Genomic DNA, 25,294 nt, shown 5'->3' with positions numbered 1-25,294 from the left:
CCAAGAGGAAATAAAGAATACAATTTCTGAACTGAAGAACACACTAGAAGGAATGAAAAGCAGGATTGATGAAGAAGAATATCAGATCAGTGAGCTGGAGGACAAAGTAGAGAAAAACACCCAGAAAGAGAAGAAAAGGAAAAGAGGCTCAGAAAGAATGAAGATAGATTAAGAGAAATGCAACACAATATGAAATATAATAATATCCATATAATAGGAATACCGGAAGGAGAAGAAGAAGAGCAGGGGATAGAAAACCTATTTGAAAAAGTAATGGTGGAAAACTTTCCTAATCTGATGAGACAAAAAATCACACAAATACAGGAAACACAGAGAGCCCTAATCAAGAGGAACCCAATGAGGCCCACTTCAAGACATATCAAAATTAAAATGGCAAAATTCCAAGACAAAAAAAAGAATCTTAAAAGCAGCAAGAGAGAAACTGGAAGTAACATACAAGGGAGCCCCAATAAGGCTAACAGCTGACTTCTCAATGGAAACATTCCAAGCCAGAAGAAAACGGCGAGAAACATTCCAAGTAATGAGAACTAGAGGCCTGCAACCAAGGCTACTTTACCCAGCAAGGCTCTCAATCAAGATAGAAGGCCAAATAAGGAGCTTCCCAGACAAAAGAAGTCTAAAACAGTACACCTCCACCAAACCCGCTCTGCAAGAGATGCTACAGAGACTGCTTTAAGGAAAGGAAGGGAAAGAGAGAGAGAGAGAGAGAGGAACACAGGTACGAAAATGGTAATGAATAAGTACCAATCAATAATAACCTTAAACATAAATGGATTAAATGCTCCAATCGAAAGACATAGAATAGCTGAATGGATAAGAAAGCATGACCCACACATATGCTGCCTACAAGAGACCCACCTCAGGACAAGGACCTACACAGACTGAAAGTGAAGGGCTGGAAACTAATTTTCCAAGCAAATGGACAGGAAAAAAAGGGCAGAGTAGCAATACTCATATTAGACAAAATAGACTTCAAAAAAAGGGCCATAAAGAGAGACCCAGAAGGTCACTTCATAATACTCAAGGGAAGAATCCACCAAGAAGACAAAACATTGTAAACACATATGTACCCAACAGGGGCACCTAAATACATAAAGAAAATCTTAGAGGACTTCAAGAAAGATATTGACAGCAACACAATTATAGTAGAGGATTTTCACACCCTACTGTCAAAAGTGAACAGATCTTCCAAACAAAATATCAACAAAGATATTGTGGCATTGAACAATGCCCTAGAGGAAATGGACTTAACTGATATGTATAGAGCCCTTCATCCCAAAGAAGCTAAATACACATTCTTTTCAAATGCACATGGAACATTTTCAAAGATAGACCACATGACAGGACACAAAACAAGCTCAACAAATTCAAGAAAATTGAAATCATATCAAGCAATTTCTCTGACCACAAGGAACTGAAACTAGAAAACAACCCAAAGAAAAAAACCCAAAACACTCAAAATCATGGGGATTGAATAGCATGCTATTAAACAATGAGTGGGTCAAGAATGAAATTAGGGAAGAAATCAAAAGTTTCTGGAAACAAAAGAAAATTAATTCACAACAACCCAAAACTTATGGGACATAGCTAAGGCAGCCCTGAGAGGGAAGTTCATAGCAATACAGGCCTACCTAAAAAAGACAGAAACATTTCAAACAAACAACCTAACCCTACACCTACAAAAACTTGAGGAACAATAACAAAGACAGCCCAGACCAAGTAGAAGGAAGGAAATAACCAAGATCAGAGCAGAATTAAATGACATAGAGACTAAAAACACAGTTCTAAGGATCAATGAATCCAGGAGCTGATTCTCTGAAAAGACAAACAAAATTGACAAGACTTTAAGCAGGCTCATCAAGAAAAAAAGAGAGAGGACCAAAATAAACACAATGAGAAATGCAAGAGGAGAGATTACAACTGATACCACAGAAATACAAAGGATTGTAAGAAATTACTATGAAGAACTGTATGCCAAGAAATTTGAAAACCTAGGTGAAATGGACAAATTTCTAGGAAAATATAATCTTCCAAAGTTCATTGAAGAAGGAGAAAGTATGAACAGACCAATAACAGCAGATGAAATTGAAGCAGTAATAAAAAAAAAAAAACACACAAAAGCCCTGTAGAATTCACAGGAGAATTCTACAAAGCATTTAAAGAAGAGCTAACCCCTATCCTTCACAGACTATTCCAAAAAATCCAAAATGACGGGAGACTCTCAAACTCTTTTTATGAAGCCAGCATCATCCTAATCCCAAACCAGATAAAGACACAACAAAGAAAGAAAACTTCAGGCCAATGTCACTGATGAACATAGACGCTAAAATTCTCAACAAAATATTGGCAACCTGCATCCCACAATACATTAAAAAGATCATACACCATGACCAAGTGGGATTTATTCCAGGGATGCAAGGATGGTACAATATTCGCAAATCCATAAATGTAATACATCACATAAACAAAAGCAAAGACAAAAATCACATAATCATACCAATAGATGCAGAACAAGCACTTGATAAGGTACAGCACCCATTTATGATAAAAAACACTCAGCAAAGTGGGAATAGAGGGAGCATTCCTCAACATAATAAAGGCTGTATATGAGAGACCTACAGCCAAAATCAAACTCAGTGGGCAAAAACTAAAATCTTTTCCACTAAGATCAGGAACAAGACAAGGCTGTCCATTCTCACCACTTCTATTCAACATAGTATTGGAAGTTTTAGCCTCAGGGATCACACAAGAAAAGGAAATAAAAGGCATCCAAATTGGAAAGGAGGAAACAAAACTGTCATTGTTTGCAGATGACATGATAGTGTACATAAAAAATCCTATAGACTCCACCAAAAAACTGCTTGACCTAATAAATGAATTCAGCAAAACAGCGGATACAAAGTCAACATCCAGAAATCAAAGGCATGTTTGTATACCAACAATGAAACAGCAGAAGCAGAAATCAAGAAAAAAATCCCATTTGATATAGCAAAAAGAAAAATAAAACACCTAGAAATAAACCTAACAAAGGAGGTGAAAGGCCTCTATGCAGAAAACTACACAACAGTGAAGAAAGAAATCAAGGAAGACACAAACAAATGGAAACATACCGTGTTCATGAATCAGAAGAATTAACATCATCAGTATGTCCATACTACCCAAAGCAATTTACAGATTCAATGCAATACCTATTAAAGTACCAATGGCATATTTCACAGACATAGAAAAAACACTTCAAAACTTTATATGGAACCATAAACAACCCCAAATAGCTGTAACAATTTTGAGAAAGAAGAGCAAAGTAGGAAGGATCACAATACCTGATACCACACTGTATTACTCAGCCACTATAATCAAAACAGCCTAGTACTGGCATAAAAACAGGCACATCGACCAATGGAACAGAATCAAGAGCCTTGAAATAAACCCAAGTCTCTATAGTCAATATTTGACAAAGGGGGCAGCAACATAAAATGGAGTAAAAATAGCCTCTTCAACAAATGGTGTTGGGAGAGATAGACAGTTCATGCAAAGCAATGAAACTCCAGCACCAACTTACTCCATACACAAAAATAAATTCAAGGTCGATAAAAGATTTAAATATAAGTCATGATGCCACTAAAGTACTAGAGGATAACACAGGCAGGAAAATCTCAGCTATTTCACACAGCAACATTTTCACTGATATGTCCCCTAGAGCAAGGGACATAAAGGAAAAAATAAACAAATGGCTCTCATCAAAATAAAAAGCTTCTGCATGGCTAAAGAAAACAGTATTAAAATAAAAAGAGAACCAGACTATCGGCCAAGATGGGAGGCATAGGTAGACACACTGTGCCTCCTCCCACAACCAAGATAGAGACAACAATTTAGAAACAGAATAGCAACCAGAACTGAAAGAAAACTAATCTGAATGGAAGTTGGACAAACAAGAAGTTAAGGTAGACACATACATCCAGACCAGTAGGAGGGGCAGAGTTGGGCAGCCAGGCTGGAGTTGTGGAGAGCAGAGAGTGTTGGGACTGAGTGTGTAAGGCATCCGTGGTGCACAAGACCACAGCAGGTGGACCCTGAGTACACAAGTGGCAGCTGGCAGACCCTGGCCGAGGGGTGGCAACTGGCAGACTCAGCGAGGTGGCAATGGGGAAGCAAGGCACTGCATGCAACCCAGTGCTGTGAAATAGATCCTTGGGGCACTGATTGAAAACACCTGTGGGGGTTGAGGCACAGGGCAAGACTCCTAGCCTCACAGGAGAGGTCATTGGAAAGTCCCACGGGGTACACAAGACCATCCACCCGGGAGTTGGCACCAGAGGGGCCCAATTTGCTTAGGGGAAACAGCGGAAGGGAGTGAAGTCCCACAGAGAGTGGAGCAAGAGCCATTGTTCCCTCTCGGACCCCGCCTCCACATACAATGTCACAACCCAGCTACCGGGGTGCCATGCCCTGGTGAACACCTAAGGCTCCACCCCTCATACACAACAGACTGGACAAGACAAAAAAAAAAGATGGTTCAAACAGAAGAACAAATGAAAGCTCCAGAACCAATACCTTTAAGCAACCAAGAGATAGCCAACCTATTAGATGCACAGTTCAAAGAACTGGTGATCAGGATGCTCACAGAACTGGTTGATTTTGGTCACAAATTAGATGAAAAAATGAAGGCTACAATAAAGTGAAATGAAGAAAAATGCACATGGAACCAATAGGGATGGAATAAAAGCTGGGTCTCACATCAATGGAATGGACCAGAAGGAAGAAAAAAACATACAACCAGAAAAGAATGAAGAAATAAAAATTCAAAAAAATGAGGAGAGGCTTAGGAACCTCTAGGACATCTTTAAATGATCCAATCTGAATTATAGTGGTATCAGAAGGAGAAGAGGAAGAGCAACAAGTGGAAAAGTTATTTGAACAAATAATAAAGAAGAACTTCCCCATTCTGGCAAATGAAATAGACTTCCAGGAAGTCCAGGAAGCTCAGAGTCCCAAGGAAGTTGGACCCAAGAAGGAACACACTAAGGCACATCATAATTACATAGCCAAGGTAAAAATGAAGGACAGAATCCTAGAAGCAGCAAGAGATAAGGAGAAAGTCATCTACAAAGGAGTTCCCATCAGACTGTCAGCTGATTTCTCAAAAGAGACTTTATAGGCAAGAAGGGGCTAGAAAGATGTATTCCAAGTCATGAAAGGCAAGGACCTACATCCCAGATTGCTCTATCCAGCAAAGCTTTCATTTAGAATGGAAGTGCTTCTCAGATAAGGTCAAGTTAAAGGAGTTCATCATCACCAAGACCTTACTTTATGAAATGTTAAAGGGACTTATCTAAGAAAAAGAAGATAAAAACATGGATAGTAAAATGACAGCAAACTCACAACTATGAACAACCACACCTAAAACAAAAACAAAAACAAAAACAAACTAAGCAAACAACTAGAACAGGAACAGTACCACAGAAATGGAGATCACATGGAGGCTTAGCAACAGGGGAGTGGGAGGAGGAGAGAGGAGGAAAAGGTATGGAGAATAAGTAGCATAGATAGTAAGTAGAAAATAGACGGGGGGGGACAAGAATAGTATAGGAAATGTAGATGCTAAAGAACTTATGACACATGGACATGAACTAAAGGGGGGGGAATGTGGGTGGGAGAGGGGGTACAGGGTGGAGGAGAGAAAAGGGGGGAAATGGGACAACTGTAATAGCATAATCAATAAAATATATTTAAAAAAAGGATGTAAAAGGTGGTGACAATTCCCATCTGTGCCTCATTTAGTACACAAGTATTTACAAAAATCAGATGGCTTGTTGTGGATGAGAGGAAACTATCAAACTCAATCAGGAAGCAGACCCAATTTTAGCTTCTGAGTTAGATATGACAACTCTACTAGAGCAGATCAACACAGATTCAGGTAAATGCTATAATGACATTGATTTGATGAATATATAACTTTTATCCATATGAGAAATGTAATAGTAATAATATGTATTGATGGTCCTGTTCAGATTTAGGTTGATTCTCTCACTATCTGCCATAATATCGGCCAAAGGATCCAGGATTGACTGGACATATCACAGTTTCATTATATCTATATCATTATATTAATTGTATAGATGAACAAAAAATGATAAGAAAGTTGGAGGTGTTGGTAAAGCACAAGCTCATCAGAGGATGGGAGATGAACCTACAAAAACTCAGGGGCCTGCGTCTTAGTAAGCATTTTAGACTTCCTGTGGATTGAGGTGACTGAGACATTCCCTGTAAAATAAAGGAAAATTGGTTCACTTTGTGTTTTCCATTTACTAAGATGGAAGTAAACAGCTGGTGGTAACAGTACACTGGTCTGTTTATTAGGTGGCATTCAAAGCTAACAAATTTGATTGGGGCTCAGAGAAGGAAAGGGCTCTGCAGCAAATCTAGGCTGTAGGAGACACAGCCTTGCCTCCTGGGCCACATGACCCAGCCAGCATCTATAATACTAAAGGACTCTGTGGTGAGAAAGACACTGTATAGGTGTTAAGAGGAAAAAAGTACAAGAATGACAGTGTGAACCCACAGGTTTTAGTAGCAAGGCCAGGCCATCTACAGAAGGGAGCCTATGCTATTCCTCGAAAAAACAAACAAACAAACAAAACCAGCTTCTGATGGAGTAGAAATAAACTGTCTGACCATGGAACACTATATCACCATGCAGTTATAGCTGCCTCTCATGACTGGATTCTATCAGACAGATCAAGTGCAAACAGTATACCCCAGGTGTTGGAACAAGACAAAGGCTGAGTTTGTTTCAGTGATGAGCTGGCTTAGCACATGAATGCAAGCAGAAAAGGGACTTCCACTGTTGCAGTGGGTCTGAAGGCAGCAACTGTTATTTCAAATTTCCCTTCCTCACTGTGTATTTTGGGTTCCTCTCACTCCAAGCTAGAAGCTCAGATGGCTCCTCTGTTGCAACTACTGTATCACAGATCTACTTCTGCCCAATTCTTCTCTCACAGCCTTAGATGTTGGTTCCCAAGGCACTCCTGCAAGCAAATCGCTGCCTGATAATTGTTTTTTCAGGGAACCTGACCCAAGACACTATCTGACTTAGAATGTACACCTAGGAAAAATCTCAGCAACTGCAAATTTGCTTTTCTTATCTCAATATTGCTACTCTCTACTTTTCAAGTAGAACTCTAAAGCTTTTGAGGTATGTTAGGATATTGGAATTAGGTAAGGATATGGTATATTCTCAAAACTTATTAAACAAGGTCATCATTAAAAAGGTATGAAATAGTTTACCACTTAGAGAGTTCATCTTGTCTTTTGAAAAGAGAATTAAATCCAGTTTCTGAGTATTCTGATAAAGAATTCAGTCTTATTTAATTATATTGCAGTCTTTTAATTTATACATTATTTTACATAAATGTGTTATTTTTAAATGTCTTAATTTAATGTTAATTATTGAAATGCAAATACAGTTTGAACTGCACAATTAGAATCCTCAATTTATTTTTCTATTGGTGATTAGTTTATCATTGTAAATTTTTTAACTAAAAACAAATATCTCTATAGCAAGTAATCCTTAGCAGAATAGCAGCAGTAAAAGTCAGACCTATGCAGACTGGTGCCACCACCATGGACAGCACTGTGGAGATACCTCAAAAAATTAAAAATGGATCTGCCTTTTGACCCAGCAGTCCCACTTTTGGGAATATATCCAAAAGAACCCAAAACACTAATTCAAAAGAACATAAGCACCCTTATGTTCATTGCAGCCTTATGTTCATTACAATCACCAAGATATAGAAGCAGCCCAAGTGTCTATCAGTAGATGAGTGGATAAAACGACTATGGGGTATTTACACAATGGAATTCCATTCAGCTATAAAAAAGAAGAAAGTGTTATCTTTTGCAACAGAATGGATGGACCTGGAGAACATTATGCTAAGTGAAATAAGCCAGTCAGAGAAAAACAAATAGCATATGATTTCACTCATATGTGGAATCTAATGAACAAACTGAACTAAAAAGCAAAGCAGAGACAGACTCATTGATAAAGAACAAGATGACAGCTATGGAGGTGGAGGGATAGAGCAAAAAGGAAAAAGGACTCATGGTCATGGACAACAGTGTGGTGGCTGCAGGGGGAGAAAGTATAAGGGGACTAAATGATAAGGGAAAAAATACAATAAAGATCAAATTTTTAAAAAAAGAAAATATGTGACAGGTTACACGAAAGTATCCTTTTATTCTGAAAAAAAAAGAAGATGGTACTGTTTTATTGTTAAAAGCTGTATTTGTAAAAGACCTTTTCAGATATAGTAAGTGACATGAAGATATGGTGACCTTTATTCTGGTTAAAGTCAAATGTCTTCCTCCAGAATCACTTTCTTTTCTTAACTACTCAACATCTTGACTTCACCAGTCTGACTGTTGAATAGATATTCCATTCCTGTCACTGAAGAAAAAGAAGAAAAAAATACTTTATTAAAATATTTATAATAATTTGAATGACCGTTAACTACTGGAGGTATAATTTGACAAATAAAATATAATACAATGGGAAATATTTTACTATAATAGTATTTCAGGGAGAAACTTTAATTTTAATAATTGGCTCAGCCACTGTATATACATTTCAAAAAATCTTGATTCTGGTTTTGTTATTGATTCTGGTAAAAAAAGACAGATTACTGGTAGAAGTCAGAATCAACAATAATTAACAGTATCTCAATTTCTTTATAACATGAACAAGAAGAGGAGGTAGAGGACTTCAGATTAATAAACTCATCTCCCTTAAAACATCATAAGAGATATACACTGAATATATATCTCCACTCTACTCATGAATTTTCTTGACTGCCTCCTAATGAGCCTAACAGTCACCCTGTGACCTTGAGTGCTTAGCTCATCTTGTTGAATTCTCTCAACTTCCACTAACAACTGTTTGAAAGATTAGAAAAGTGAAATCTTCAACGCAATACAAAATATACATATAATAGATACACACAGAAACACCCAAATAACATTGAATCATTTAAAGTAGCCTAATCCTCCTTCACTTATTCATTCAAGTATTTATTGAAAGCATCTCCAAGAGACTGGGATTGAAGGCTCTGTAGCCAAACCACTGGGATTTGTATCCCGTTTCCATCATTTACCAGCCACCTAACATTACACCAGTTACTTGACCTCCTCTGCCTCATTTTCTTATATGCAAAATGAGACTGGTAAATATAGTACCTACCTCCTACAATGGATGTGACAATTAAATGATTTTAGACATATGCCTAGCACATTCAAAAAATGCTCAGTAGTCTAGGAATTTTTGTCAACTGCTGATTGAAGGGAAATTCTTTCATCTTATGTGCATATCATCATGTGCAGTTACTGATCTGCAAGACTTGAATAGTTCAACTCACGTACACCCTTAATGAAGAAATTAATTAAACATCAGAATGGTTAGAGGCAGAAAGGGAGTCAAGAATAATAGATCCACATTGAGAAGGCAGTTAACATTGAAAATGTGAGGTGCGTTCCTGGAGTTGGTGGAACTCATTGAATGAACATTATATGGAGGTGTGGTGGCTCAATTTTTATGTAGATTTATCTCTGGCATTTAACATTGGGAATCTCTTTTCTTCCAATCTCTTGAAATAGGAGTAAAATGATACATTTTAATAGCAAGTTTTGTATACTAACGTGTACTTTTACTATTTTTATTTAACATGAAGGTCACTGTGGGGGAGCTTTGCCTGCAGATCCCACCATCCACCACGGATGAGAATATGTCTATCCAGACATGATCTGCTTGGGGATGAAAGGTGGCCAGTCTCTAAAAGGAGAAGGACCAGAAACGTGTTCCTCAATGGGCTTTTATTGGGTTTAATTTGCATAGGAATACAAGGTGTATACTTAAGGCTCATCCCTTATTGTCAGGCAGAAATGATTAAACAATGCATAGCATTCAAAGAACTCTGAGGGCTTATTTAGAGTGAGTGTCAAATAGTTAAAGGGCGATAAAACTTTGGGGAACAAACTCACTTCATGCTTGGACCCTTATTTAAATTGAGGGTATTAGCAAAGTGGTTTTCATAGGATTTTATGCATTCTTTCTTAGGCCTAATCACCCACCCAGGGGTCCCACCCTTTTCAGAACAGGGCTGCACCCACTTCTGGCATTGTTTCAGGCTTAAGGCATTGTTTCAGGCTCAAGTCAGGCAGGGGAAGTAAGGCAGTCCAGAGATTAGGAGACTTCTGGCAGACAGGATGAGGACTCAGGCTACATTAAAACTGAGGGGTGAGGATCCATCACCCCCTTTTTCTATAGGCCCTCAAGTCCTTCCCTGAGGGCCACTTCATAACCATGCTTGTTTTAGGTCATCCCTCTGTTACAGGGTGCAGCCAAAAGGGGGGACCTCAAATGGACATTTGAAGTGGGGTCCAGAACTTAAGGTGTCCAGGAGATTTTAAGATGTTTCTACCCGCCCCCCACCACCCCCAGGGTGTGGGTTGGGGGAAGGGACAAATGGAGCAGGACCATTGAGAGCTGTTTTGCATAGCAACAGCCTTGCAGTTTGGCTGGTTGCTTAGATACGTTAAATAGCTGTGGCCATGCTTTGAGCCAGGGGAATGGAAGTAACTTCCCCACCAAGACGTAACTGGGGGGCAGGTCCCCCGAGTTACAGCGCCTGCGTGGGAGCTTGGAGATGATTGGCTCCATGACATGGGGCCACACCTGCCCAGACTCATGACGGCAGCCCAGTAAAGCTGGAAGGATATGAGTTCTGGCATGTGAAGCCGAGTGTAGGGGGAGAGCCATGCACAGCCCTGAGAAGGAGAACCATGTGCAGCCTTGAGGGGAGAACCATACAGCTGTGGAAGTGCAGAGAGGATCACAGCCCTGAGAGAGGAGAACCACACGCGGCCTTGACAAAGTGGGGACTCTCCCTTCCCGTGGCCCTGGGAGAGAGGACCATGTGCCCTTGCCAGACTGGGGACCCCCCCCCCCCGCAGCTTTAGAAGGGGGAACCACCACCTGGTTTTAGCAGAGATCCTGGTGACTCAGCTGAGGGTGCTGGGAATGCAGGGAGGTCTCCCAGTTGAGACGGAGTACTAACTGGGAAGAACCAGAGGACTGCCTGAGCCATGGACTTCTATTTCCTTTCCTGAGATACGGTACTCTGGACTGGGCAAAGGGGGAAGGAAGGAAGGACTGTGTCGGTTTGTGGGTGTTTTTAGGGACTTTAGGATTTTTGATAAAGGCATTAGGTCACTACTTGAAGTTTGTATAGCATTAAATAAACATTTCCTTTCCTTTTCACGAATCTCTGACATTGAGAGACGTCTTTCGTCTGGCGGCGGACATAACGGACCTGGGGCCTTCTTTCAATAATAGTATATCATCCCAGGGCCCCCCCTTGTTTGTTCTGTAACACCTCCTTTGAGGAATCTTACCCATCATTTGTTAACCAGTCATCTGCCTCGGGCCAAGCAAGGTGAAGAGAAAGGGAGCATAGGCAGTCCCCCTACAAGGAAGATAACCTTTGTCTCCTAAGCGGCTTATTGTACCAAGGTCTTTCTACTCAGCCTTAGCCACAGAGGGGTTACAGTCTCTGAAGCCAGGCAGGGCAGTTCCCAACAGGTCACAACTATTCACAAAGATGAGAAACAATGGGAGAGACCTTGGTTAATGAATACAGAGAGAAGTGGGTCTTTTTTAACTGAAGAAAATACAGTATGGATGTTGGCACACATTGAGAGCAATCACTGCACAGTATCAGCTGTGAAGAAGCATGCAAGAATGCTCTTGTTTGATACACACACACATGTACACGTGAAACATAACCATTACCATCAGTCCTTAGGGGGATGGTATGATTGTAGGTCAAATGTAGAGTGGAGGAAATTTGTAAGAATGGAAACAGTCTTATTATAACATTTATTCCATATTTTATAGAAGAGATAGATGGAAATTTCTATGAGGGAAGTGTTTGGGGGAAAAGGAGAGCCATATTAAAGTTGGGTTCTCTATAACAGGCATATGTAGAAATAACATTAATTTGAGAAACTAGTAAAGCATGTTATTTTTGATAAATAAGAAAACAGAAGTCAACTAGAATCCCTAGAAAACCCAAAATAATTAAATAAAGTCTCATCTCAAATATGAAGCACAGTAAAATATGCCATAATTATAGAAATGGATAGAAAGTATTGAAAAGAGTGACTTAACCTTAATTATAACAATCCCCGTTCATGCAGCACATGGAGCCATAGCCTTGGGTCTGGAGAGCGATGGCTGTGAAGGCCGGGGGCACACAGGATAGGACATGCACCAGGCAACCCAATGGCCATAGGCAGTGTGTCAGATTTCTTTATTTTTATTTTTCTCACTTTTCCAATCATAGTTGTCAGGTTTTTATACATGCAGTATAGTAGTACAGTGCTTCACACACAAACACCTCCATGTGATGTATATGAAACACAAGCATCGCAGTTGTGGCTCACGATTTGTTTTCCCATACAGAAGTACAATAAGAAAGGTTGGGAGAGCCCAAATGTGGCAAATAAGATAATGGCCTTGCATTATTTGCTTCCTTAGTGAGGAGCGTTGCTACACTCACAATATAACATTGCTTGTTATTTATTGACTTTTAGAATCAAATTATTAGAATCAAATAAGAGTTTGGAAACTGAGACGAAGCTAAAGGGTGGGTGCCATGGGATGAGGCAGAAGACAGCTGCTCTTCATTATAAGCTCTTATGTACTACTTTGTTCTTATCATGGTCACATATTACTTAAGCACATCAAAGGAAACCATATTGTTTACTTTTTAAATTGAGCTTAAGGTGAGTTTGTATGTTCTAATGGTAACATCATGTGTTATACTAATTAGGTGGTTCATTAATCAAGAACCTAGACAGTAATTCAGGTTGGTATTTATCAACTACAATAATTTAAAAGACTTGTTAGAAGTACATATTTCCAAGCCTATCTTTCTGAAGATATTTACTTTGGTGAGGTGGGTCCAAGAACTCTATTAGTTAACAAGTATCTTAGGTAATTATCATGGTTAGGCAACCTAAGAAAACATTGCTTCTGAATATACTTAATGAATTTTTAGTGGAGATATGAGGTTGTCATTTTGATAAATTTTCTGTAGCATATGATACCTATTTATATTTCTTCTTGGCAACATGTGAAATTTAAAATTAAAATGACATTTTGGTCTTGGCTGTTATGGTTCAGTTTGGTTGGAGCATTGTCCCATAGACCAAAAGGTCACAGGTTCGATTCCTGATCAGGGCACATACCCAGATTGTGGGTTTCATCTCCTGTTGGGTCACATGTGAGAAGGCAGCCAATCAGTGTTTTTCATACATTGATGTCTCTCTCTCCCTCCACCCTCCCCCTTTTCTCTCTAAAAGCAATGAAAAAATGTCCTTGGGTGAGGATAAAAAAATAACATTTTGTATTATACATGTTATATTTAAATTATATCATGCATAATAAGTTAAGTAATATATATACTTAGTAGTATATATACTTAATGTGTTTTGGTTTTTTGTTTTATTTCTATTTTATTCCAAACTCAGCCAATGTAATGTTTCTCTATACCTACATACCAACTTTTGGATGCCTCATTTCAATTGCAAGGAACAAAAAACTCACACAGGCCACTGGGTCTTTTAGTCTCATCCTTACCTATTAGGTCCTGCTTCACATCTTTTACCTTCACATTCTAGAGTTCTCCTCATTTGTACCTTAAGAAGGGGTCCACCTACTCCAACCATAAGCCAACCATCAGCATTTGAACAAGAAAGGTGATAATAGTGTCAACTCCTCTGTGTAGAACAGTGCTTCTCAGTCCTGGCTGCATGGTAGAATATTACCCAAGGGGCAACTAGGCTTTTAACATTCCTAGTTAACAAGAACTTTTGTGAGAAGCACAGAAGCTTCAGCATTTTTCTATAAGAATGGTAGCTCTTTATTTACAGACATGGAAACTAAGGCTCAGAGGGACTAAGTGGTTTCTCCAAGATTAGATGGAAATTAAACGAAGCTATGACCCCAATTTAGCTCATGGTTTAGCTCTATGACCCACATTCTTTCTTCTATGTCTTTAATACCTGAACCATACATTATTATTCACTCATCTTTAATTCAGCAAGATTTTCCCTTACCATTAGCTTACCATTTTGTACACATGATATATATGTATATACACACACACAAACAAGAGAGATAAACATATACACAATCCTATCATATTCCAGAACAAGAAATATTTTATGATTATTACTTGAAATTATTCATATTGTTTTACTACCTTGTGACTTTCTTTTCTGCTGCCAGAAAAATCTCTGGGAAGAGCAGTTTATATCCACTTACCAGTTTCCATTAAGTCATTAATTCTTTATAACATGATATTTACCTTACAGCTTACCACACCCGAATTGCCTGTTACACAAACATGACTTGAGTGCCTAGTATTTGGTTGACACTAGAGATAAACACTCAGTTAATGTTTCTAACAATCTTCCGAGAAGTTTACAGTAAAAAGAATAAACCAAAAATATTATATATGGTGGTGTGTTAAGAGTACAGTGGCTCTGTGCCCGAAGGAAGGTAATCCAGGGACTGTGATGTCTGAGCTGTACTGCTTTACAAATAGGAGTTGGTCACTGAAGAACAGTGAAGAAGATCAGAAGGGAATGAAACAGAAAGGCAGCATAAACAGAATTCATGCAATGGAGTTCTATGCACAAGAAAAAGGCATGACACACTGTGACACACTAGTGAGATGTACAAGTTGTGTTATAGCCCCAGAATTAACAGAGTATATTTGGGATTGTATACGTCTAAGGAGAGTGAAGATCATGATTATTTTCATTAGCTAAGGATCTGGAATTTTGGCAATGTGCTGTTGGCCCCACATCTCTGTTTCCTTATAGGTTAAAATTGGAATAATAATATTACCTTCTTTCTCATGGTTTCACGACATTTGCACATAAATATTTTTTGTCACACCAGGCCTATCTAGCACTTAGTATATACTCACATAGCATGGTCCATATTTTATGTTGTTATATAACAGCCATGGAGGCAGACTTTGAAATTGTTGAAGCAAATGCAGGTTAAAAACAGTGAGACCAATTAGGAGCATTAAGTATTGCTTTGGTGGGCAAAAAGTGATTAATTGTGGCTATTTAGGTAGTAATGGAGATTAATGGGGGCATTTAAATCTACTTGGGATAAGGTTTGTGAATTTTCAAAATATAGTTTTCAAGAAAAAGTATCTCAAAAATTCATGAATCATTGTGATAAAGAAAAGTTGAATAATAATTTTTAATAGTAGAACAATTTATTATTATAATGTACTTGGACCTTTAAACAAAAATAAGCATTTAAAATTTTCTTAATTTAAGCATAGTTACATAATTAAAATCTGACAGCACATAATTAATCACTCCATAATGCTTCTTATTGGTATTGTGGAGTCTTTTCCATGCTTTTAGAACAATTTTAGGCATAGAAACATTAATATTGTATTCCTTTCTTACCAGGGTCAATTGCACGTCCATCATAAACTCTTGATGGCTAGAAGATAATTTACAATTATTATTCTGTTTTAAATTTGTATTTCTAAACATAGATGTTGGCATTATCAATAACCTTATCAGTTCTAATGGGATTATTATTTTGTAGTTCATACTCACTTTAGTAGAGTCATTTTATAAAACAAGAAATTTGACATTGATTAAAATGATTATCTCATTTAATCCTATTGCTCATGTATTAGATAAATATTTATAACATATTGAAAGCTTCCTTATAGTTTCATAGAAATTTACTTGTTGATATTAAAGCTTTACTTAGGCATATCCAAGACACTGGTCACTATTACACTATGTCTCCAGGGCAACTAGCAATAATATGCACAAGGACTGTTGTATTAACTTCCAAACAATGCATTTAGAGCAATCAGAATTAGGGCATATCTCCCCTCAGTAGTGGGTCATTAGAGGGTTATTCAATGGAATGCTACAGAACAACTTCTGTTTGGAATGAGTGAGTAGATATTTGGAGGCAAGGAACTGTATATAGCCAGGCTAGGTAACTCTTTTAAAGGTGTTATTATGAAAAAGGAAGAATAGAAATGGAGTAGCTACTAAAGAGGAAAATGGGGTCAAGGGAGGCACTTTGAAATTAGAATAGTATAAGCGTGTCAGGCAATGTGGATGATAAAGGAGAGAAAGCATTTTTCCTAAGAGAATACCAGAGAGAGAAAGGAACCCAAAGTATAACTGAAAGGATAGCTTTAATTGGAGCAGGTGCCCTGCTCTGGACTCGGGAAGGTCAGGCCATATGGTACAGGTGCAGGCAGGTTTGTGGATTTGATTCTGGGAGTCTGAGGGAATTTTAAAGTATACTTCTCTTGTTTTATGAACTGTGGTTAGATATCACAGTTCTGAATTAGAGGAGGTGGAAATATTGGAGATTTGAGAAATAGGAAACCTTGAAATTGTCATCACTGAAAGTGATCATGTGAATTTATTAGGGACATAATCGAGCTACTGTTTGAAGGATGGTCATAAATCTGAGCCATCTCAGATTTTCAACAGAGACATGCTGATGCTTAAGTTCAGTCACACAGCAGATGGCAGTAGGACTGGGAGTGAGGACAAGAGTAGGGCCAGCAGAGTTAGAAGCACTGATAAGATGTGCTTTTGGTGGATCACTTTGGTGAAGATTCAATATATTGTGAAATATACCAAGAAAAGTGATGGAATACAACCCTGTGAGCCAGAAATCAAAGTCTTTAATGAATAACAGTGTTTCCTATTAAAAGTAGTGATACCTCAAAGGGCAGCAACTTGTGAAGAAGGAAGGGAACATGGTAGAAGAGGAAGAAATGGAGAACAGGTCACAAGGCATTGCTAGGCTCCCAGGTACTGGGAGGTATTTTCAAAAATAACCTCCACAGAACCATTGTTTGAGGTAAAAAAAAAAAGTATGTATATATATATTATTGCACAAAGGTAAAAGGAATAACATGGAGAGGGAGACTGGCACAAATATTATAGTATGGTGTCATAAAAGCAGTGATGGAGTACGTGTAGGTTTCTGTAGTGCAGCCAACTGTGACTACAGAGTGGAACAGGACAGGGTGGCTCTGAGTTCAGTTCCTAAGTATCAGAAAGGCAAAGAAGAAGGGAGAGCTGCTCCAGGTGGGCAGGAACTTGTGGAAAGAGCTGGAGTTGTACACCATGCTTAATCTCAAGACTGAAACCTCTTTGCCACTGTTCTCCACCTATAAAAAGACACATGTTCTTCATATGAACCCCAGTAGTAATTCTTTTACAGTTTCCTCTGATGGGTCTAGTTCATAAGGGCCTTCCTATTCTTGGAATTCCTATGGAGCTAGGCATATTGGTAAAAATTAATAAACTATCTTACATTGTCCTCTAATATTTTACTTTTTCCAGCTGGAATATGGGTTCTCAATGAGTGGAGACCATGTTTTATGCTCCTTTAAATTTTTTTTCTTGGTATTGATAAGAGACTATCTTACCTATCCAAAAACATTGAGCCCGATATAGTTTTACATAAAATTAGTTCTATAATTCAGTATAATATTGTGCTTTGTTTCTTTTTTTAAAGATTTTATTTATTTGTTTATTTTTAGAGAGAGGGGAAGGGTGAAAGAAAGGGAGAGAAACATCAATATGAGGTTGCCTCTCACACGTCCCCTGCTGGGGACCTGGCCCAGCAAGTGCAGGCATGTGCCCTGACTGGGAATCAAACTTTTGGTTCGCAGGTCAGCACTCAATCTACTGAGCCAGCCAGGCTGTGCTTTGGTTTTAATATTTAACTCCAATTTTAAATAAAATATAACTCAATGAATATTGTAATAGAAAAAACTATAACAGAATTTGTCGTGTAGTATAAATTGTTGAATACCTAAGTGGTATAAGGATAAAGGACATCAGTGGTATCCTTAGACTCTATTACCTATGTAACCTAATTTCACTTTTTTCCCCAGACATTAAGAGGAAAAAATAAAGAGCAACAGATATCTGAATGCCATTTCACCAGTACACACAATCGATTTATGCTTTTACAGGTATATCAGACTTAGAATCCTGTTTTCCTCATCACTGGTATCATCAATGCCAATCACTTAAAGTCGAACATTAGCTATTTTCCCTTCAATTTTCATTTTCACATTCAACTGATATGCATAAATCCTTTTAATTGTCTTTATGAGTTATCATTCACTATAATTTATCTGAAATACTTTTTATTGTCTGTATGTTACAAAAATAAAAGAGTCAGTATTGTAACACCTATGAAATGATGTTTCCCTTTGTCCTCACCTGATGATTTCCATGCAGCAAGTTTGGCTTTGTGTTTGGTTTTTGGTCACTATTCAGAAAGTTTCCATGCCTACAAAAACATTGTAGAAATAATGGCAATTTTTGTTTTAATCTCTAATACAAAAATATATTTTAGTGCATATAAGCATAAATAATAAATGTTAAGGACCCTAATCTTAAAGACTAGAGATTTGTTCTGTAAAGCATCACGATGGTTTCTACCTTGGTCCCTGCCCAGGCTCTTTGGCAGTAAGAGTTGGTGGGTTCCGCTGGTGCTCGTGGCAGTGGGGAAAGAACCTAGAACAGGAAGGAGCACTATAGATAAAGGAACAAAAAGAAAATAGAAACAGAGTTTGAAAAAAGAAACTAAGTGCTTATTTTTTTCATCACAATTGTCAAAATTATCAAAATCAATTCCCTGCTTTGGCATTAATCAATTAGCATTAAGTTTCCCATTTAAGAAACACTACAGACACACACAAATAATAAAACCTAACCTAAACATAATGCCAATTATAAATATTTATTTTGTATATGAAACTGAAAATAAGATCTTTAAACCACTGCAGTAAAATTTTCATAATAAAATATCAGATTCTTATATGCTTAAGATATTTCATATTACTCTGTCGTTTCTGAATTCAGGAAAAAAAAAACTTGTGAATATGGTACATGATTTTGGGATACCCAGGAAGAAGTCTCTAGTTGAACAGACATTGTGTTGTGGCATTTATAGAATTCTTACCTTCTCCTCTTGGCAGTAGCACACCCCACATCACATGCCCTCCCATGGCCTATGACAGCCGATCAGAATCCCTCCTAGACTTTAGTGGGAAATAGATTCAGCACAGATTTCTAAACCCACTTTCTTACTTTATTGTATTTTTCAGATAAACAGTTTTTAGCCTGAACCATTTGATTGACCACTAGGCAAAGAGCATCAGCTTTAGAACCAGAAGATTGTGGTTAACATGCTGTGCCCAAATCTAAAACAATGATGCTGTTATCTCTCAGTTTTGTTGTGATTATCGGCAAAGACAACATCTATAAAGCAGAGAAGTAATAAATGCTCAATACATTTTACTAATCTCTCTCTCCCTTTCCACCATGGGCTTTTTAAAGGCATTCTTGAGAGACTTCATAAACAATGAATGAATTCAAATAAAAGCAGTAATTCAAATCTTACTCTTTGAAGAGGCACCATGCAACAGCATAGAGACACATCACAAAAAGGACTCCAGTGAGAGTTAACACTGCAGGAATCCAATTATCAGGGCTCCAATAATAAGAAATCTTTATTAAGACAGAAGTCGTGATCTGAGAAATATAATAAATATTTATTAAGTATTAATAGCAGTCTATTAACAAAATTATGAACAGTTGGGGCTGAGTAGTGTTTTATACATTTCACTTTGTTTCTTTTTATATTATTAAAATAAGTTTATCATCTGATTCTTACCTAAACCATAACAAAGCACAGTTATAGCAAATTACAAGGCATAATAAACTAACAACTCCTTCTGCCATCAAAAACAAATTTCTTTCTCTAGAAGCACATGTCTTTGTTCATATATTTCCTCTGGCCAGAGTCACCCTTCCTGCCATGGGGAACTTCTGGTGAACACTTGTTCACTCATCAGTGATGAGTGAAACTCATCCTCGGTGATTTTCCAAGACACCTGACTTAATTGCTGAGATACAGCAATTAAGATACTTTGCATTACAATGGCAAGTGGATAGCCATGTCTTTCTTGAAGGACAGCTGTGCTACCGCCCTGGTGCAAATTGTGTGTATGTAACTTTCAGAATATGGTGACTCTTGTGATATAGCAGCGTGGGGGGAGGGGGGAGGTTTGTATAACATCTGCGTCAGAGACAAGAAGGCAGAGGTCCTTGTGTCCCTGAGTCCCACTTGTCCTGATAGAGATGGCAGCCGAGAGAAGGTAGAAGATACTGAAAAGTGGCAAATGCAGCTCATTGTGGGAGGAACCTCATAGGAGGCCCTGTAAGAAGTTCTGCGTCAGGATTTAAACAAAGAGAGAGAGAGAGAGAGAGAGAGAGGGAGAGAGAGGGAGAGAGAGAGAGAGGGAGAGAGAGGGAGGGAGAGAGGTGATTCACCATGAGGGCTGAGAGAGTAGGCAGCAGCTATGCTGGTCAGAAGTGAAGGAGATTCACACATGCTGCTGGCAGTGAGAGAGGAGCCATGCTGGCAGAGAGAGTGTAGAGGAGAAGGAGCAATGACGTAGCAAGCTGGGCAGTTTATAGTCAGGGTGCAGCCATGTGGCCTGGTGTAGTGAGGGAGAGAACAGCCCGCAGCTGCTCTGCTCATGCCTGCTAGCTGACTCTGAAGCCACCAAGGACCCTATCTTGCCAGATGCTGACCTGCTGCCTCACAGACCAGGGCTCTATCTGGACTCTTGGGACTTGTGCCTTTCTTGGACTTCACCATGATCCAGTGCAACGTGGCACAAGCTTTCATTGACTATAACCCGGAGGCCGATGACAACACATCCCAGATCCTGAAGGAGAGAGCTGCTGCAAGACGATGGCAACTTTGAAGCCCACAAGTATACTTTCCAGAGAAGATGGAGATCTGCTTGTGCGGCCAGAGTAAGCACAGATAAGGACATGCAGAACTATTGGGCGTGGTTTTGGCTTTTAGCCGTTTGGGGAGCAAGGGAAGTGCTGGGTCTCATAGGAGAACAGAGCTGTGAGCAGAAGCGCTCTCAGCACCCCCCCCCCCCCCGCCAACATTTCACCCCAGTACATAAAAACAGTTTCTCTCAACACTAATTGTTGGGTCACACACCAACGTGCCATGTGAACTAGCCCCTGTTTGCTTGGTTATGTGACTTCTTAATGGAAATTACCACATCTCTTTGTTCATATTTCTACTGTAATATCTAGAGTAATCTATTACAATTACTTCTTTAAATTGTGATTTTTCTACTGGAAATAAACCTCTATTAAACAAAGATCATTAGTTGCTCAACTATAGAGATATGGAGTCTATGTTGTTCTTGCACAGAGAATGTGTCAATGAATGTTGGCTAAGTGACAGATTGAATGAATTGGTAACTTGTTTACAAGGCAAAGTATTAGTTTAAAAATGGGTTGTTACCCTTTCGAGTTTCCTATTATAAAAGTCCCAGAGGGGTTTTTTTTCCTCAGGTAAATTCCCATCTAACATGTTACCATTTAAAAAGCAAGTAATAGAAGGTTCAATGTAGTTTAATTTCCATGATTTAGCAACATTGCCCTCCAGGAGATGGCAGCACAGGATAGGATAACTTTGTGAACATGCAGCCCTAGGTGCGCTGGTTAAGGCAACAGAAATTGTGGAGCTAGTTTCACAGAAATGAAAAAGGGAGGTCTTTGAAAATAAAGATCAATCAACAGAGGTGGCAACATAAATAGTACTCCTTATATAATTCAGTGAAAGGAATCCTGATTACTTTGTTGAATATTGGTTGCTGTTGAGATTATGTATCATATGATGAAACATTCTATTTTACTCTGTGGAACTTGAGGTCACATAGCAAAGAAGCTCCTGGGCCCTCATTCCTCCTTTGTGAACAACCTGGGCATGTCTGGGCAAAGAAAGAGCAAGAAATCTGTGTTCCAGCAGGGCCAGTTGAAATACCAGGGCCCTGCTTTCTTAAGTAAATAATATACTGCATTTCCAAATGATAAATAGATCAAAGGAATAATAATTTGATTGTGACATTTAATCACCTAGATCAATTTTCAGCTCATTAAGATAATGTATCACTACCAAACATGTTTGAGAAGAATGCCACTAATATTAAAAACAAACAAAACAAACAAACAAACAAACAAAAAACAGAAGAAGATCCCAGGTCTAACCCTGTTAAGCTAGTTAGCAAACTTTTCCTTCCTTCCTTCCTTCCTTCCTTCCTTCCTTCCTTCCTTCCTTCCTTCCTTCCTTCCTTCCTTCCTTCCTTCCTTCCTTCCTTCCTCTCTTCCTCTCTTCCTTCTCTCTTTTTTTCTTCTTCTCTTCCTTCCTTCCATTTTCTTTCTTTCTCTCTCTCAAGAAATATTTATTGAACATCTACTACATCCCAAGAGGTATATATCAGAATCCCTATATAAAGGAAATATAAGCCCTTAAGACTGAAAAGGGTAGGAGTAGCATTTACTTAACAGCCACTCTGGGCTTTTAGCTGTTTTATTCCAGCTTTCCCTAATGCCAATCCTAAAAAAAGGTGTTCACTGCTTCCAATTCACAAAGGAGGACCGAGGCCCCGGAGGTTCCTTTCTATGTTACCTAAAGTTCCACAGAAACTAAGTGGAAGAACTGGTGTACACATGCTGATTTGAGGGATTCTAAAGACCATGCTCTTTCTAGTAGACAATGCTACCTGCTGAGAAAATGAGGATATTGTGAGAATCTTGAGGAAAAAAAACAATTCTTATAGTATATCACATAAAAGTCATTCTAATTTTTTTTCTAAGAATTCAATTGTATAGATTCAATTCAAGGTGTTTGAAAATTATTTAAAGGTAGGAGAAAAGAATCATCCTTACTTCTTGTACTTGGTTTGCTTGACAAACAAGGGTAAATTTCCTGGTTTCTTTATTCTCCATTTTTCCTCCCTTTCTTATGCACACATGCCAAAAAAATCTAAAACTTTTACTAAAAAGAAACTGCACCTAATTTGTTTTAATATTGCAAAGCCTAAGACAAATTGAGATATTAGGGATTTTTTTAGGAATTATATAAAAACAAGTTTTTCTGCAGGATTAAATATAATACTAATGACTTGTATGTACATAGCACATTTATTACAAGAGCTTTCCTGTCTCATTTCCTTTGATCCTTGCAACATCCTTTGTACAATCCATACAACTGTTTTAATCTCCTTAGTAATCCATCTACAATGCATAGAATAAACATTTGAACATGCATTATTTGCAAGCTTGGCTCTCTCAATTACATACTCTTTAAATTGGTAATCCAAAGCAATTTTTAAAAATTAAAAAAAAAGTCAGGGGATTAGCATTTGATACTGTCAGTGTTTCCATAGCTCACTTCAATATCATCTTATGTTTAATTGTTTATGAAATTTCTTGCAGCCCTGAATAGATACTAATCATGAAGGCAAGGACATTCACTCTCGCCTTACTGCTTGCAATAGCGTTCTAACTGGTCTCTTCTCCTCCTTCCCATTCTATCCTCCATTCTGCTGGAATACTTTTATCCTGAAACTATTCACTTCTACTTCCCAGTAGTCTAAATTGGCTTTGTATTGTCTAAAACAAAGTGAAGAATTCATATTATTGACTCTAGACCTGTATCACTCTACATAATACCTACTTTTCTGGGCTTGCCTCTGACTGACCTCCTCAAAGGCTCTAGACATACTTGTTTTTAATTCCTTCAAAAACAGATCATGTCTCCTCACACCTATATTACCTAATGTCCAATAGTTCTAAATGTCTTTGCTTCTTGTTCTGTACATCAAAGGTCTACATAAAATTGAAATATCTCTTCTTGGAACTTCTCATGTTCTCGAAGCCAGAATTTGTGACATTTCTGTACCACTATACATTTGTTTACTCTTCCTGTATACCATTTGTCATAATGACATGTAATTAAATGATTTGAAATAAGTCTATATGCTTATTGTGGCTTATAAGTAATTGCATGATATGGCCCCTGCCAATCTCTTCATCTTATTTCATTCTTTTCTCCAATTGACCACATTGGTCACAAGATTAGCCAAACCTCAACCATTTCTGTACTATTTTGCCAGTATTCTTGGTTCTACCACTTACTTAATCTGTGACTTTGGGAAAGTTATTTCAACTCCTGCAGTATCACTTTTCACCTTCATAACATAGACAAAGGTAGCTGAAACTTTGAATTTGAATGAATCATTTTTGTTTAACAATGTCAAAATTTAATTTTAGATAAGTTTATAAACATAAATTTCAGGGCTAGCTAGGAATTTTGTTAATGTATAAATGAAATTATTTTCTCATAAGGAAAATTATAATTCGATTATAATTTAATCATTGTATCCTAATTGGATTTGATTTAATCATTGTATCCTACAATTCCTGGAAATCATTTTAGATGATGTATATGTTATTGGGCAAAATATTCCCCTTTTAAATTTAAATATAGGTTGAGACTTTTGTTTACTGCTTATTGGCTTGCTTAAGCAGAACCCATGCAGATGCCCTTATGGTCAAAGAGTTGAGCATTCGCCCCTCTCTGGACTGAACATGAAGAGTGATATAATAAATGTCTAGAGATTGACAGGATTCTGGACTTTGTATGTCATCAGACGTTTATCTCACCCTTAGGTAAATCACCAGTGAAAACAAAGGAATTCCCCATCTGTTATTTGCTCATGTAGGAAGCTTCTTACAGCTGTTTGCAGTTAATTTGGCCTGATTTCTAACCTCAATTACTTAACTTGTTATATTTTACAGAAAAGACAATAATAACATTCTTCCCTGACACAAAATCTTTCATCATTGGGTATTCGGGTCACAGCAGTTGTGCAAGGCTGCAACCGAGGAGAGTGCAATTTATATACTTCTGCTGACTTTTGGATTATTTCAACTAATTCTCATTAAGGAAGAATTTTTAAAAGTTCACCAATAAGAAATTCTGTTTCAACTTTATGTAATAGTCACTTCACATTTTATCTCAAATACTTCATCAGGTATAGACCAGGTTTCTATAAAAATAAGTATTTTTTAATAGTAAAACACTGAAAGTTTAAGTTGAAGTGCTGATGTTCCTCCTTCACCAAAAATTTACTATGAAATTAATAAGTATTATTAACTGTGTTTTTCAAAATATTAACATTATAAAGGAAAGATAAAACTGTTTTTTTTTCCTTAGTGGGAACTGCAAATAACTAAAGTACAG

The 25,294-nt window shown here is 37.9% G+C and overlaps 1 protein-coding gene across 8 annotated transcripts in view; it reads right to left on the bottom strand.

Moving 5' to 3' along the window:
• Nucleotides 1-8,214: 8,214 nt before the first annotated feature.
• The window catches only part of LOC118497085 (cadherin-related family member 3-like), a 114,481-nt gene continuing 97,401 nt past the window's right edge, over nucleotides 8,215-25,294 (bottom strand). For 6 of the 8 annotated variants that reach the window (XM_036010689.1, XM_036010696.1, XM_036010690.1 and 3 more), the window contains 5 exons: nucleotides 19,574-19,704; nucleotides 18,610-18,702; nucleotides 18,388-18,457; nucleotides 15,571-15,607; nucleotides 8,215-8,464 (listed from right to left, as the gene is read on the bottom strand). In XM_036010689.1, coding sequence (XP_035866582.1) covers nucleotides 8,403-8,464; nucleotides 15,571-15,607; nucleotides 18,388-18,457; nucleotides 18,610-18,702; nucleotides 19,574-19,704 — 393 coding nt within the window. In that variant the 3' untranslated portion in view covers nucleotides 8,215-8,402. Of the gene's footprint in view, nucleotides 8,465-15,570; nucleotides 15,608-18,357; nucleotides 18,458-18,609; nucleotides 18,703-19,573; nucleotides 19,705-25,294 lie in introns of all 8 variants that reach the window. The other 2 variants (XM_036010691.1, XM_036010692.1) reach the window with 2 other exon arrangements.

Source organism: Phyllostomus discolor, chromosome 10 (assembly GCF_004126475.2).
Source record: "Phyllostomus discolor isolate MPI-MPIP mPhyDis1 chromosome 10, mPhyDis1.pri.v3, whole genome shotgun sequence".
Classification (NCBI taxonomy): Eukaryota; Metazoa; Chordata; class Mammalia; order Chiroptera; family Phyllostomidae; genus Phyllostomus; species Phyllostomus discolor.
This window is presented reverse-complemented; position numbering and strand designations above follow the sequence as displayed.